Source organism: Mobula birostris, chromosome 24 (genome assembly GCF_030028105.1).
Source record: "Mobula birostris isolate sMobBir1 chromosome 24, sMobBir1.hap1, whole genome shotgun sequence".
NCBI lineage: Eukaryota > Metazoa > Chordata > Chondrichthyes > Myliobatiformes > Myliobatidae > Mobula > Mobula birostris.
This window is the reverse complement of record NC_092393.1, coordinates 59771831-59786088: the sequence shown is the minus strand read 5'-3', so window position 1 is coordinate 59786088 and position 14258 is coordinate 59771831. Positions and strand designations below refer to the sequence as shown.

General features: G+C 43.8%; 1 protein-coding gene across 9 annotated transcripts in view; it reads right to left on the bottom strand.

Annotated features, from left to right (window-relative positions):
* Nucleotides 1-4800, bottom strand: part of exoc7 (exocyst complex component 7) — a 46454-nt gene extending 41654 nt beyond the window's left edge. For 5 of the 9 annotated variants that reach the window (XM_072241909.1, XM_072241910.1, XM_072241911.1 and 2 more), the window contains exon 1: nucleotides 4682-4800. In XM_072241909.1, coding sequence (XP_072098010.1) covers nucleotides 4682-4741 — 60 coding nt within the window. In that variant the 5' untranslated portion in view covers nucleotides 4742-4800. The remainder of the gene's footprint in view (nucleotides 1-4681) is intronic. The other 4 variants (XM_072241914.1, XM_072241915.1, XM_072241917.1 and 1 more) reach the window with 1 other exon arrangement.
* Nucleotides 4801-14258: the final 9458 nt, after the last annotated feature.

Below are 14258 nucleotides of genomic sequence, written 5' to 3'. Positions count from 1 at the left end.
AAGATGTGCTGCGTGCCTCCCGGCTACCACTGCACCCCTGCATGCTTCGCGGATCGGTATCGGTCGCCTGGAGGGTGGGGGCCACTGCACCACCCCAACCTGCAACGACTCAGTCTAACAGACCATCATCAGTGTGCTCGCTGTCTTCCCAATTCCCGCAAGTGATACCACACTGTACATACAAACCCCATTTCCAAAAAAGTTGGGATATTTTCCAAAATGCAATAAAAACAAAAATCTGTGATATGTTAATTCACGTGAACCTTTATTTAACTGACACAAGTACAAAGAAAAGATTTTCAATAGTTTTACTGACCAACTTAATTGTATTTTGTAAATATACACAAATTTAGAATTTGATGGCTGCAACACACTCAACAAAAGTTGGGACAGAGTTAAAATAAGATTGAAAAGTGCACAGAATATTCAAATAACACCGGTTTGGAAGACTCCACATTAAGCAGGCTAATTGGTAGCAGGTGAGGTATCATCGCTGGGTATAAAAGTAGCGTCCATCAAAGGCTCAGTCTTTGCAAGCAAGGATGGGTCGTGGCTCACCCCTTTGTGCCAAAATTCGTGAGAGAATTGTTCGTCAGTTCAAAAGGAACATTTCTCAACGCAAGGTTGCAGAGAATTTAGGTCTTTCAACAGCTACAGTACATAATATTGTGAAAAGAGTCAGAAAATTCAGAGACATCTCAGTGCGTAAAGGGCAAGGTCGGAAACCACTGTTGAATGCGCTTGATCTTCAAGCCCTCAGGCGGCACTGCCTAAGAAACCGTCATGCTACTGTGACAATTATAGCCACCTGGGCTCGGGAGTACTTCGGAAAACCATTGTCACTCAACACAGTCTGTCGCTGCATCCAGAAACGCAACCTGAAACTGTATTACGCAAGGAGGAAGCCATACATCAACTGCATGCAGAAACACCAGTGAGTTCTCTGGGCCCGAACTCATCTCAGATGGACCGAAAGACTGTGGAACCATGTGCTGTGGTCAGATGAGTCCACATTTCAACTAGTTTTCGGAAAAAACGGGCGTCAAGTTCCCCGTGCCAAATATGAAAATGACTATCCAGATTGTTATCAGCGAAAGGTGCAAAAGCCAGCATCTGTGATGGTATGGGGGTGCATGAGTGAGTTGCATGTATGTGAAGGTACCATTGACTCTGAGGCGTATATTAGGATTTTAGAGAGACATATGTTGCCATCAAGGCGATGTCTCTTCCCAGGATGTCCATGCTTATTTCAGCAGGACAATGTCAGACCACATGCTGCACGGGCTACAACAGCGTGGCTTTGTAGACACAGAGTGCGTGTGCTTGACTGGCCTGCTGCCAGTCCAGATCTATCTCCTATTGAAAACGTATGGCGCATCACAAAGAGGAGAATCAGACAACGGAGACCACGGACTGTTGACCAGCTGAAGTCTTATATCAAGCAAGAATGGACAAAATTTCCAATTGCAAATCTACTACAACTAGTATCCTCAGTTCCAAAATGATTAAAAGTGTTATTAAAAGGAAAGGTGATGTAACACAATGGTAAACATGCCTCTGTCCCAACTTTTGTTGAGTGTGTCTCAGCCATCAAATTCCAAATTTGTGTATGTTTACAAAATACAATTTAGTTGGTCAGTAAAACTATTGAAAATCTTTTCTTTGTACTTTTGTCAGTTAAATAAAGGTTCACGTGAATTAACATATCACTGATTTTTGTTTTTATTGCATTTTGGAAAATATCCCAACTTTTCTGGAAATGGGGTTCGTACATTATTTCTACTTTATATAGGCTGTGTATTTTTACGTGTTATTTGGTATGATTTGGCAGCTTCATAGCTTAAAGGTTACTGGAGAGCGCTTGCGCCGTGTTTCTGCCGACGGCGCTTGCGTGAGATTTTTGCTACGGAGAACAGTGCAGTAATGATTGTAGAAAAGTATTTCTGCTTTATATAGGCTGTGTATTTATCATATCATTCCTGCTTTTACTATATGTTACTGTTATTTTAGGTTTTATGTGTTATTTGGCATGATTTGGTAGGTTATTTTTGGGTCTGTGAACGCTCACAAAATTTTCCTATATAAATAAATGGTAATTGCTTCTTCACTTTACGACATTTCAGCTTACGAACCGTTTCATAGGAACGCTCTACCTTCGGATGGCGGGGGAAACCTGTATGTGAATCTCTGGGGTAATGCCTTCTACAAGCGCTACTTGGAGTCAAGTGTTCCGATCAGTGAGATGAGATTGGAGGTGTGGGTTGTAGAGGCACCCCGCTCTTTGGAAAAGACACACAAAGTTAGGTTACTGACAGAGCCTGCTCGTCTCAAGAAAGATCTTTTTATGTGCACCATGCCTCAATCAAAATAACTTTCACAGGACTTTTGAAGAAGAATTGTAGAGATGCATCAAGCTGGAAAAGGATACAAAAGCATTTCTAAAGTCCCAAGTGTTCTTCAGTCCACTATAAAAGAAATTATCTCCAAATGGAAGAAATTCAGTACTGTTGCTACTCTCCCTAGGAGTGGGTGTCCCGCAAAAATCATACCAAGAGCACACATGCAATGCTGAAGGAGGTGAAAAAGAGCCCAAGGTTAACAGCAAAAGACCTGCAAAAAATCTCTCGAACTTGCTAAAGTCTCCGTTCATGTGTCCTCTATAAGAAAAGCAGTGAACAAAAACGGTGTTCATGGAAGGACACCACGGAGGAAACCACCACTCTCCACGTCTCAAGTTTGTAAAGACCACCTGAATGTTCCACAATGCTTCTGGGACAATATTCTATGGGCAGGTGAGACAAAAGTAGAACTTTTTGTCAGAAATGCACTATGCGATGTTTGGAGGAAAAGGCGCACTGCACACCAACACCAAAATGTTATCCCAACTGTGAAGCATGATGGAAGGGCATCATGGTTTGGGGCTGCTTTGCTGCCTCAGGGCCTGGACAACTTGCAATTATTGAGGGAATAGAAAATTCAAAATTGTACCAAGACATTTTACAGGAGAATATCAGGGTAGCAGTCCGTCACCTGAAGCTTAATAGGAGTTGGATGATGCAAGAAGACAACAATCCGATACACAAGAGTAAATCAACAACAGAATGATTTAAAAAGAAGAAAATTTGTGTTTTGAAATGGCCAAGTCAGAATCCCAGATCTTAACCCAATTGAGGTGCTGTGGCATGACCTGAAGGGGGCTGTTCATGCAAGGTATCCCAGAAATGTTGATGAACTGAAACAGTTTTGCATGGAGGAATGGTCTAAAATTTCTCCTTGCCTATGTGCAAGTCTGATCAACAGTTACCGGAAACGTTTGGTTGAAGTTACTGCTGTACAAGGGGGTCACACCAGTTACTGAAAGCACAGGTTCATATTTTTCCAACAAATACATATAACAATGGATCATTTTTCTCAATAAATAAAGTATAACAATTTTTTGTGTTGTTTATTTAATTGGGTTCTCTTTATCTAGCTTTAAGACGTGACGATTTGATCACATTTTAGGTCATAATGATGCAGAAATAGAGAAAATTCTACAGCGTTCACAAGCTTCCTAGCACCACTGTATATAAACAGCACAAAAATTAGTTTATTCCCAGGTAAGGAGGAGAGGGACAGGGGACTAGGGTTAGGGAGAGGTGGACAGGGGAACAAGGGATGGGGAGGAGATACAGAGTAAGTGCGCTGCAGACAGACAACATGGGCTACCGGGTAGATTGGGATATAAATAGCATAAGGCATCTATTTCAGAGTCCAATAAGAGTGGGATAGAAGCTAATTGTGAGGCTGGTGTTGGTTAATTGCAATGTCAGGATCAAGTTCATTATTACATAGATGACATGAAATTTCCTTTTTGCCGCAGCAGTACACTATAAAGTAGAAAAATTACTATAAGTTACAAAATAACTAGAGCAACAAAGTGGTGCATCTCAGCTATGTGATTATCAAGGCAACCCCACCTCAGTGAGTCAACTGGACCAAGGGAGGAGAAGGGATCAGGCAAGAAAGGATGGGGAGGGATTGGGCATCCTCTTTGACATTCTACCATCAGGCCAGAGGCTCCGATGCATAAAAACGAGAACAGTCAGGATAGGAAACAGTTTCTTCCCTCGGGCCATTAGGCTTCTGAACTCCCTGCCACATCGCATTTGAAGTGTCACTGTTTTGTACCTTACAATCATTCAATTTATGCACTTTAGCTTGTCATTTATGCGCAATTCATCTGTAGATTTTATCCTTACTTTCCTAAAATACTGCGTGTTATATGTTAACTGCTGGGCTTTACATCCTGGTTCAGAGAACGGTTGTTTCAGTTGACAGTGTACATGTATAGAGTTAAATCACAAAAACTTGAGGTGACAAGCCGCAGGGAGGAAGGGGGTGGGGACGAGTAACAGAAAGAGTGCAGAGAAATTACAAAACAAATATGTGTAAAAATTATATATCTCAGCCTGCGTGGTTATCAAGTAGTGAGTTAAATGTACGGGCGGTGGAATAGGACACGCGAAGCGTGGACAAGCGACACCAAACCCAACCCCAACCTGCACCATTTAAGACCCCCCTTTTTAAGAGAGCGTACAGCAACCTTCCTCGGGCACCGGGCACCGGACCCCAACCCAAGGGCCCCTTGCCCCTCCGCCCAGCCTCCCTCTCCCGACCCGGCCGCCGGCCTCCGCCCCACCTGCCGCAGCTTCTCCTCGATATCCCGCTTCCGAGCCGACGAGTCCTCGGTGGGGATCATGGTGGCGGCCCTTCCTCCCCACTCTCGCAGTACTAGCCCCGCCCGCCTCCCCTTGTTGTCATCCACTTCCGCCCGGGCACATCCGTTACGTCACGGTTCACGGGAGGCCGGGCCTGTTTCCAAGGCAACGGAGCACCCGGCGCTGTGGAGTTTCGCTTTTATTTCCTAATGTTTATACATTCAGGGTTTATTTTACACGTTAATTTTTTTGACACGAGGAACATATATCTGAGGAAATGAAACTGCCAGCCATCAACTTTAAGGAGAGCAATTATGACCTATTTGGAATTAATAGCATAATCCCAGTTCCCTTCCCCACCTCCTTCGTAGCCTGGTAACTCAGCTTTATCTCAAGTGCTAGTCACTTTGCTACTAGTTGTGGATTCAATAGCTGCCTAACAACTACCCATGTCACTAGCTAATAATCTGCATCTGTGTAGAACCTTTCCTGTATGCCTGTACCCCAGTAAAGGTGCAGAAGGTTGTGAACTCAGTCAGCTCCATCGTGGGCACTAGCCTCCCCAGCGCCCAGGACATCTTCAAGGAGCGATGCCTCAGAAAGGCAGCATCCATCATTAAGGACCCCCATCACCGAGGACATGCCCTCTTCTCATTGCCACCAAGGAGGTACAGGAGCCTGTAGGCACACGCTTTAACATTTCAGGAACAGCATCTTCCCCTCCACCATCAGATTTCTGAATGGACAATGAACCCATGCCTCAGTATTTTTCCCTCTCTTTTTGCATTACTTATTCAATTTAATTTTTATACATTATTGTAATGTATAGTTTACATGATTATGTATTGCAATGTACCACTTCTGCAAAACAACAAATTTCATGATATATTTTGGTGATATTAAATCTGATTCTTTGTTGAAGGATCAGCCACAGAAAGGGTGAGCATCTTCAAGATCCTACGTATCAACGTCTCTGAAAATCTACGCTGGGTAAAGGAAGATTAACATTACCCTTATTTGTCGAAGTACATTGAATCATCAAAGCATACTGTGAAATATGTCATTTGTGTAAACAACCAAACACAGTCTGAGGATGTTCTAGGGGCAGGCTGCAACTTTTGCCACACTTCCAGCACCAACATAGCATGTCCACAACTTACTAGCCCTGACCCATTCGTCTTTGGAACGTGAGAGGAAACCGGAGCACCCGGAGGAAACCCACACGGTCTCGGAGAGATCATACAGAGACTCCTTACAGACAGCAGTGGGCATTGAACCCCAATCAATGATCGCTGGCACTGTAAAGCAATGCGCTAACCACCATGTTACCGCGCCACCCCAAAGGAAGGACATGCAGGACTTCCCATATAAGAAAGTATATCCCTCCTTATGAAAATTATCCACGATATCACAGCTATAATCTCACCAAAGCCCATATTGTTACAGTGTAAAAACATCTCTCCATCCACCAAAAGCAGAACTTCCGGGTTGCCAAACATTTTAGTTCTGGTTCCTATTCCTGTTCTGACATGTCGGACCATGGCCTCCTCCTGTGCCAAGATAAGGCTACCCGCAGGGTGGGGGAACAACACCTTGTACTCCATCTGAGTAACCTCCAACTTGATGGCATGGATATCAATTTCTCCTTCCGGTGAAAAGATATTCCCTCTCCCTCTCCTCTTCTATTCCCCACTCTGGCCTCTTACCTCTTCTCACCTGCCCATCACCTCCCCCTGGGTCCCTTCTTCCTTCCCCTTCTCCTATGATCCACTCTCCTCTCCTATCAGATTCCTTCCTCTCCAGCCCTTTACCTTTCCTGCCCATCTGGCTTCACCTATCACCTTCCAGCTACCCTCCTTCCCCTCCCCCCCCACCTTTTTATTCTTGCCCCTTCCCTTCCAGTCCTAGAAAAGGGTCTCAGTCTGAAATGTCGACTGTTGATTCTTTCCAAAGATGCTGCGTGGCCTGCTGAGTTCCTCCAGCGTTGTGTGTGTTGCCTCTGTAAAGGTGTAGAAGACAGATCGGCTGTTTGAGTGGTATCACACTCTATCTCAAGGAATTGACTGTGGACTTCAGGAAGGAGAAGTTGAGGGGACACTCACAAGTCAGCAGAAAGTTGTAAACTCAGCCATCCCATCGTGGGCATTCGCCTCCCCAGCATCTAGGACACCTTCATAAAGAGATGCCTCAAAGCTGTAGCATTCATTATTGAGGACCCCCATCACCCAGAACATGCCCCCTTCTCAGTGCTACCATCATAAAGAAGGCACGGGAGCCTGGAGACATACACTCAATGATTCAGGAACAGATTCTTCATCAATATATTCCTATATAAAGAAACACCTATATCCTTTCTTATGAAAATCATACACCATGTTACAACTATAATCTCACCAGGGCCCATATCGTTGCAACGTGAAAACATCTCTCCTTGTACTGAAGTGCTCTTGCAGTTCGACCAACACACAGTTTCCCTTCCCAATTGTCTGTATATTACATAGAGGGACACCCAGCTCCCTCTGAAGATCAACTTACTTAACGTCTACCCATTTGAAAACTACTCATTGTTTCTGCTTTTTTATCTACCATTATGGATAACCTGACATTTTATCCATGTTGTGCTCCATCATCATCTTGTGGCTCACCCTCTTAGCTTTCTTATATTCCCTTGAAATTTCTTTGCGTATTCATCACTTATCTCAAGTTCCCACTTAGTTTTGTGCCATCAGCAAAATTAAAAATGTAACACGTGTTCCCTCTAATGAGCTTCAAGTTCCTCAAACCTCCTTGAACTCTCAACAAAGCAGAGTTGTTGGTGTGCTTCCTTCACAATTGCATCGATATATTGGGCTCAGGATAGAAGCTTTGAGATATTGACGCCCAGGAACTTGAAGCTGCTGACCCTTTCCACTTCTGATGAATCATGAAAAAGTCACACCAGTGGCTATACCTCATTAGGAGATTGAGGTATAGTTACATTTGTCAAATGGTGCAAGCTGAATCATCTGCAGTTCAACATCAGAAATAAAAGGAGATGGTGGTGAACTTCAAGAAGACTAAGCTTGCACTGCTCCCTGTTACTATTGATGGTGAGGACGCGGATGTGGTGAGGACCTACAAGTACCTGGGGGTGCACCTGGATGATAGACTTGAGCACCAACACAGAGGCTGTGTACAAGAAGGGCCAGAGTTGCCTCTACTTCCTGAGGAGACTGAGGTCCTTTGCAGTATGCAAGCCTCTCTTTCACATATTCTACTAGTCTGTTGTCATCAGAACAATCTTCTATGTGGCGGTGTGCTGGGGCAATGGCATCAATATGGGTGATGCCAACACGCTCAATAAACTGATTAGAAAGGCTGGCTCTGTTATAGGAGTCAAACTGGACACACTGGAGGCTGTAGTAGAACAAAGGACCCTGTAAAAAATCCTGGCAATTCTGGACAATGTTTCTCACCCTCTGCATGCCACCTTGGCTAAACAGAGGAGCACTTTTAGTAATAGACTAAGACAACTGCGCTGCTCTTGAGAGCAATATGAGGCCATTCTTACCCTTGGCCATTAGGTTCTATAATGAGTCTATTTACAGCCGGGGAAGCGATGACCCCCTCCTGTTAGGCTGTTTGAGGTTATTTATTTTCCTTTGGGATTTATGAAGTATCTATCTAGTCTACGAGTTTCTGTAGATGTACTGTGGAGAGCATTCTGACTGGTTGCATCCAGTGCTCCAATGCACAGGATCACAAGAAGCTGTAGAGGTTGTAGGCTCGGCCATTTTCATCGTGGGGACAACCCTCTCCACCACTGAGGACATCTTCATCTTCAGTAGGCAATGGTTCATCAAGGCAGCACCCCGCCATCCAGGACATGCCCTCTTCTCATTGTGGAAATTTTCCAGAATACCTCAAGTTCCTGATGAGGTACAGCTGCAGGCGTGCCTTCTTCCTGATTCGTCAGTAGTCGAAAGGATAAGCATTCTGTCAGGATGCATCCGTTGGGTATGAAGGCTCCGATGCATAGGGATTGATTGCAAGAAGTTGCAGAGACTTGTAGATTTGGCCAGTTCCATCACAGGGACACCTCTGCCCACCACTGAGGGCATCTTCAAGAGGTGATGCCTTGGGAGGATGGTATGCATCAATCAGGGCCTCACTATCCAGGATGTATCCTCTTCTCATCACTACCTGCGGGGAGGAGGTACAAGAGCCTGAATACCCCGTTTTAGGAACAGCTTCTTCCCCTCTGCCATCAGGTTTCTGAATGGTCCATGAAACCATGAACACTACCTCACTATTTTGCACTCTGTTTGAATTATTTATTTATTTATTATATATATATTTCTTATTGTAACATAGTAATTGCTTGTGTATTGGACTGTTCTACTGATGTAAGACAATATATTTCATGATGTATGCCAGTGATAATAAACCTACTGATTCTGCATCAATATGTTAGGAAAGCAAGCATCCTAAAACAAAGATGTAATGCTGAGGCTTTATAAGACACTGGTGAGGCCTCACTAGGAGTATTGTGAGCAGTTTTGGGCCCCTTATCTACAAAAGGACGTGCTGAAATTGGACAGGATTCAAAGGAGGATCACAAAAATGATTCCGGGAATGAAAGGGTTATCATTTGAGGAGCAGGTGGCTCTGGGCCTATACTCACTGGGATTCAGAAGAATGAGGAGGGATCTCATTGAACTCTATTGAATGTTGAAAAACCTCAACAGAGGGATGTGGAAAGGATGTTTCCTATTGAGGGGAAGTCTAGGACCAGAGGTCACAGCCCCAGAATTGAGTGACTTCCATTTAGAACGTTTGTGGTGGCCAAGTCATTGAGTATATTTAAGGGACAAGTTGATGGATTCTTGATCAGTCAGGGCATAAAGGGTTACAGAGAGAAGGCAAGAGATTGGGGCTGAGAGGGAAATGGATGAGTCATGATGAAATGTGGAACAGACTCAATGGGCCAAATGGCCTAATTCTGCTCCTGTATCTTATAGTCTTATGATTGGCATCTCCATTGGAAATTGTGGTATAACAAAAGTTAGAGGGAAGAACCCATCTAATTTCTCATTTGTGCCAATTAATTCTCCTGCTACTGAGGAGAATTAATTCTTTGCTATTCAATTGAGGCCCAAATTAAGATGAGTACAATGACTGAAGACAAGACTCCCTCATCTCAAATAGTGAAAGTTAAGGAGTTGTTCACAGAGGGTCTATTAGAAATAGCACATACTCTACAGTATACAATAACAACAAGTGAATATGTTTCTGTAAAGCTGAATGAGCAAAAGATAGTTTACAGGAGATTCCTTTGTTTTCTTTGAACTGAAACCATGAGTTCACTGACTTCCAGCAGAGAGGCAGAGCATATATTTAAAGTCACATCAAATGGAAACTCTCGCCTGAGTAATACTTTCCTGTCCTCTCTCTCTGTCATTCGATTTACTGAATATCCATAAATCTTCATTCAATAACAGGAGCTTCACAGTTCTCTGGCACTAAAAAGTCCGAAGATATTCTATCCTCTGAGAGATGAAAATTTTCCTTGTTTCAGTCCAGTTATTTTGAGACTATAGTAGTTCCAGATTCCTTGGCTGGGGATATGTATCCTCCCCATATCTAAACTGCTGAACCCTCCAAGAATTTGGTATGATTCAATTGGGTCAACTCTCATTTGGCTGTGCTCTAGAGGATATAGGGCTACTCTGCTCAGTCTCTTCTGCATCAAAATTCCATACATTAATGGCACTATACAAATGTAAATATTATTAACCTCTTCCTTCCTTGTCCCATCTGGCCTAGATCCACAACACAGAACGTATCCAAATACAGAACTACTGCTAGAACTTTGAAGTTATTTTGCTCTAATACATCAAAGTAAATTTATTATCAAAGTGCATACTATATGTCGCCATATACTATGTGGAAGTTCATTTTCTTGCAGACATTTACTTGAAAATAGAGAACTACAATAGGTCATGGTAGCATAATGTTTAGTGCAACGCTTTGCTGTGCCTGCGACCCGGGTTCAATTCCTGCCGCTATCTGCTGAGATGTCTTTATGGTCTCCCCATGACTGCGTGGGTTTCCCCTGGGTGCTCCAGTTTCCCCCCCACATCCCAAAGGTACACAGGTCAGGAGGTTAATTGGTCAGCGTGGCTCACTGGGCCAGAAGGGCCTGTTACCATACTGTATCTCTGAATAAAAAATTAACAACCTATAGAAGTACAAAGTCTTTTTTTTAAATCAGAGTACATATATGTCACCATATACAACCCTGAAATTCATTTTCTTGCAGGCACACTCAATAAATTCATTATAGGATAATAACCAATGAAAGACCACACCAACTTAAGCATTTAACCAGTGTCCAAAAGAAACAAACTGTGCAAATAAATAAATAAACAAACAAACAAACAAACAAACAAGCAATAGGTATCGAGAACATGAGATGAAGAGTTGTTGAAACTGAATCCATAAGTTGTGGGAGCATTTTAATGATGTGGCAATTGAAGTTATCCCCTTTGGTTCAAGAGTGTGAAATATTAAAAAAGCTATACATGGAGAAAGACTGACAAACAACCAATGTGCAATGAAGCAAATTGTGCAAATGAATAATACAAAGAACATGAGTTGTGATATTTGTACAATTATGCTCACACAATTCTATGAATAAAGAAAGGACATTACAGACCATGGGAACATGTAAGTGATTCATACCTGTTCAAGAGCAGTTCATTTTCAGGAGGTTGCAACTTGCAATCTTTATGAAAGAAAGTCTTTGACTTCAAGTACCTCACGTCAAGAATGATGAGTTCGGAGAAGGACATAAAGATACGGAGGGCGCTGGCGTGGAGGGCTATGAAGGACATGAAGGAAATCTGGAAGTCGAACCTGACCAGAGGGCTTAAAAAGAGGATTTTCATAGCAGTCATAGAGTCCATTCTCACGTACGGATGTGAGACGTGGACACTCACCAAGACAATGCGAAAGTCTCTAGATGGTTGCTATACACGAATGCTCCGGATGGCTCTTGACGTGAGTTGGCAACAACACATGATGAACGTCGAGCTCTATAACAACCTACCAATGCTCACCACTAAAATCGAGGCGAGAAGACTGCAACTAGCGGGGAACTGTCTACACCACCCTGAGCTACCTGCCAGCCTAGTCATCATATGGGACCCCAAGCATGGGAGGATGAACCCTGGGCGCCCTCCCAAGAATATGGTCAACATACTCCTAGAAGACAGCGGCGTGGCTAATGTACGTTTGTAGATGAACTGAACACACTGATGAGGGAGAGGGAGAAGTGGAGAGTCTGTCATCGTGCCCGACGCCGGCCCCCTCAGCCTGAGTTGATGTAGAAGTAGTGCAACTTGCAAACAGAATGGATTTGCGAAATGGAAAATTCATGTAAAGATAAGTAAATTAATAGATAGTCATTTTCACAATACCTTTCACAATCTCACCTCAATTCTAATCAATTTTGAGCCAATGGCAATGCTTTTTAACAATTAAAGATTCGCTTTCTTTGTCACATGTACACTGGAAAACACGGTGAAATGTGTCTTTTGCAGGAATTGAACCAGGATTGGTAATCACTGGGGCTGCAGAGCAATTGCACTAGACACAATGCTACTGTGTTGCCCTGAAAAGGTCCAAAAAGTTATTTTAAATAATTATCTGGATGGCATCTGTCAGTCTTACGAGACCATGGATCTGCGCCTGGAAAGTCTTCACTCTCCAGGCCTGGGCAAGGTTGTATGGAAGACCAGCAGTTGCCCATGCTGCAAGTCTCCCCTCTCCACTACAACAAAGTTGTCCAAGGCAAGGGCATTAGGACCCATACAGCTTGGCACCAGTGTCATCGCAGAGCAATGTGTGATTAAGTGCCTTGCTCAAGGACACAGCACGTTGCCTCAGCTGGGGCTCGAACTCACGACCTTCAGGTAGCTAGTCCAATGTCTTAACCACTTGGCCACGTGCCCACGTATCTGGATGAATGACTTAAAAAAAGGCAGCTCTGTATGTCTAAGATGGTGTGGTAGTGACATGGGTTAGAGATTCCATTCCACCCACCGTCTGTAAGGGGTTTGTACATTCTCCCCATGGATTTTCTCCAGGTGGCCCAGATTCCTCCCTCATTCCAAAGATGAACAGGTTGTGGGCACGCTGTATGGCTACTGGAAGCATGGAGGCACTTGTGGGCTGTCCCCAGCACATCCTTGTACTATTTTGGTCTTAACACAAATGATGCCTTTCATTGCATGTTTCGATGTACATGTGATAAATCAAGCTATTGGAACATAAGGCTATTGTGAAGTGTACAAGGTTGTTACTGAGTTCATGTCTGATATTTGTCTCCCAATCAATATTTATAACCAAGTGGTTAAGGCATCGGGCTAGTGATCTGAAGGTTGCTAGTTCGAGCCTCAGCTGAGGCAGCATGTTGTGTCCTTGAGCAAAGCACTTAAACCACACATTGCTCTGTGATGACACTGGTGCCAAGCTGTATCGGCCCTAGTGCCTTTCCCTTGGACAACATCGGTGGCGTGGAGAGGGAAGACTTGCAGCATGGGCAACTGCCAGTCTTCCATACAACCTTGCCCAGGCCTGTGCCCTGGAAAACCTTCCAAGGTGCAAATCCATGGTCTCATGAGACTAACAGATGCCTAAAAAATATTTATAAAACAAATTAACTACCATTGATGTGTGCAGGAGCTTGCTGTGTGACAGTGTGTGAGAGTGTGGTCAAATTATTGGTCTTGTAGCCAAGGAATGCAAGAGACCTGCATTCAATCATCACTATGGAAATTAAATCAAATTAATCATCTGGAGTGCAATTTAAAAAAAGGTCTTAGTACCTCCAAGAAGACCACAATCTTGCCGTAGGGTATGGAGGCTTGCGCGCCTCAATGACCTGGAGAGTGATGTTGGCTGGAGTCAAGGCCTTGTGCTTTGGCTCTTGATAGAGTCACCCATGCCAAACAGGTCAAAGGGTGGAGGCCAGACTAAGAGTGGTCCACTGATCCTCCAGGTTTGGGTGTTCAGCTCAGGGCTAAACACCCTGACTAGTCAAACAAAACCATTACAGAAACAGCAATGAAGTGTCCTTCTGCATCTCTGCACCGGTATTTCTGACGACCTGGCGCCATACTGTAGAGGCAGAAGTGAGGACACTGAACCACACTTGGGGCACAATAGAGAAGATGGCCAACGACATCAGAGATGGAGGACCTTCATTGCTGCCCGAAACACCAGTGGTGTAATGGGCAGTAAGTAAGTCATGCAGTAGTTAATAAGATCCCCACTACCTGGTGGCTTGTGAGGTCAAGAGTGCATCTTATCATACTAAGGAACTGTTTGATAGTTTATAACAGTGGGATAAACCTGTCATTGAGCCTGGTGGTATGTGCTATCAAGCTTCTAGGTCTTCAGCCTGCTGGGATGGGGGAGAAAAGGATAGATGCGATCTTTGATTATGTTGCTTGCTTTACTGAGGTAGCAAGGGATAAATGGGACATTCTGCATTTGTGAAAGAGCTTGGTGCTC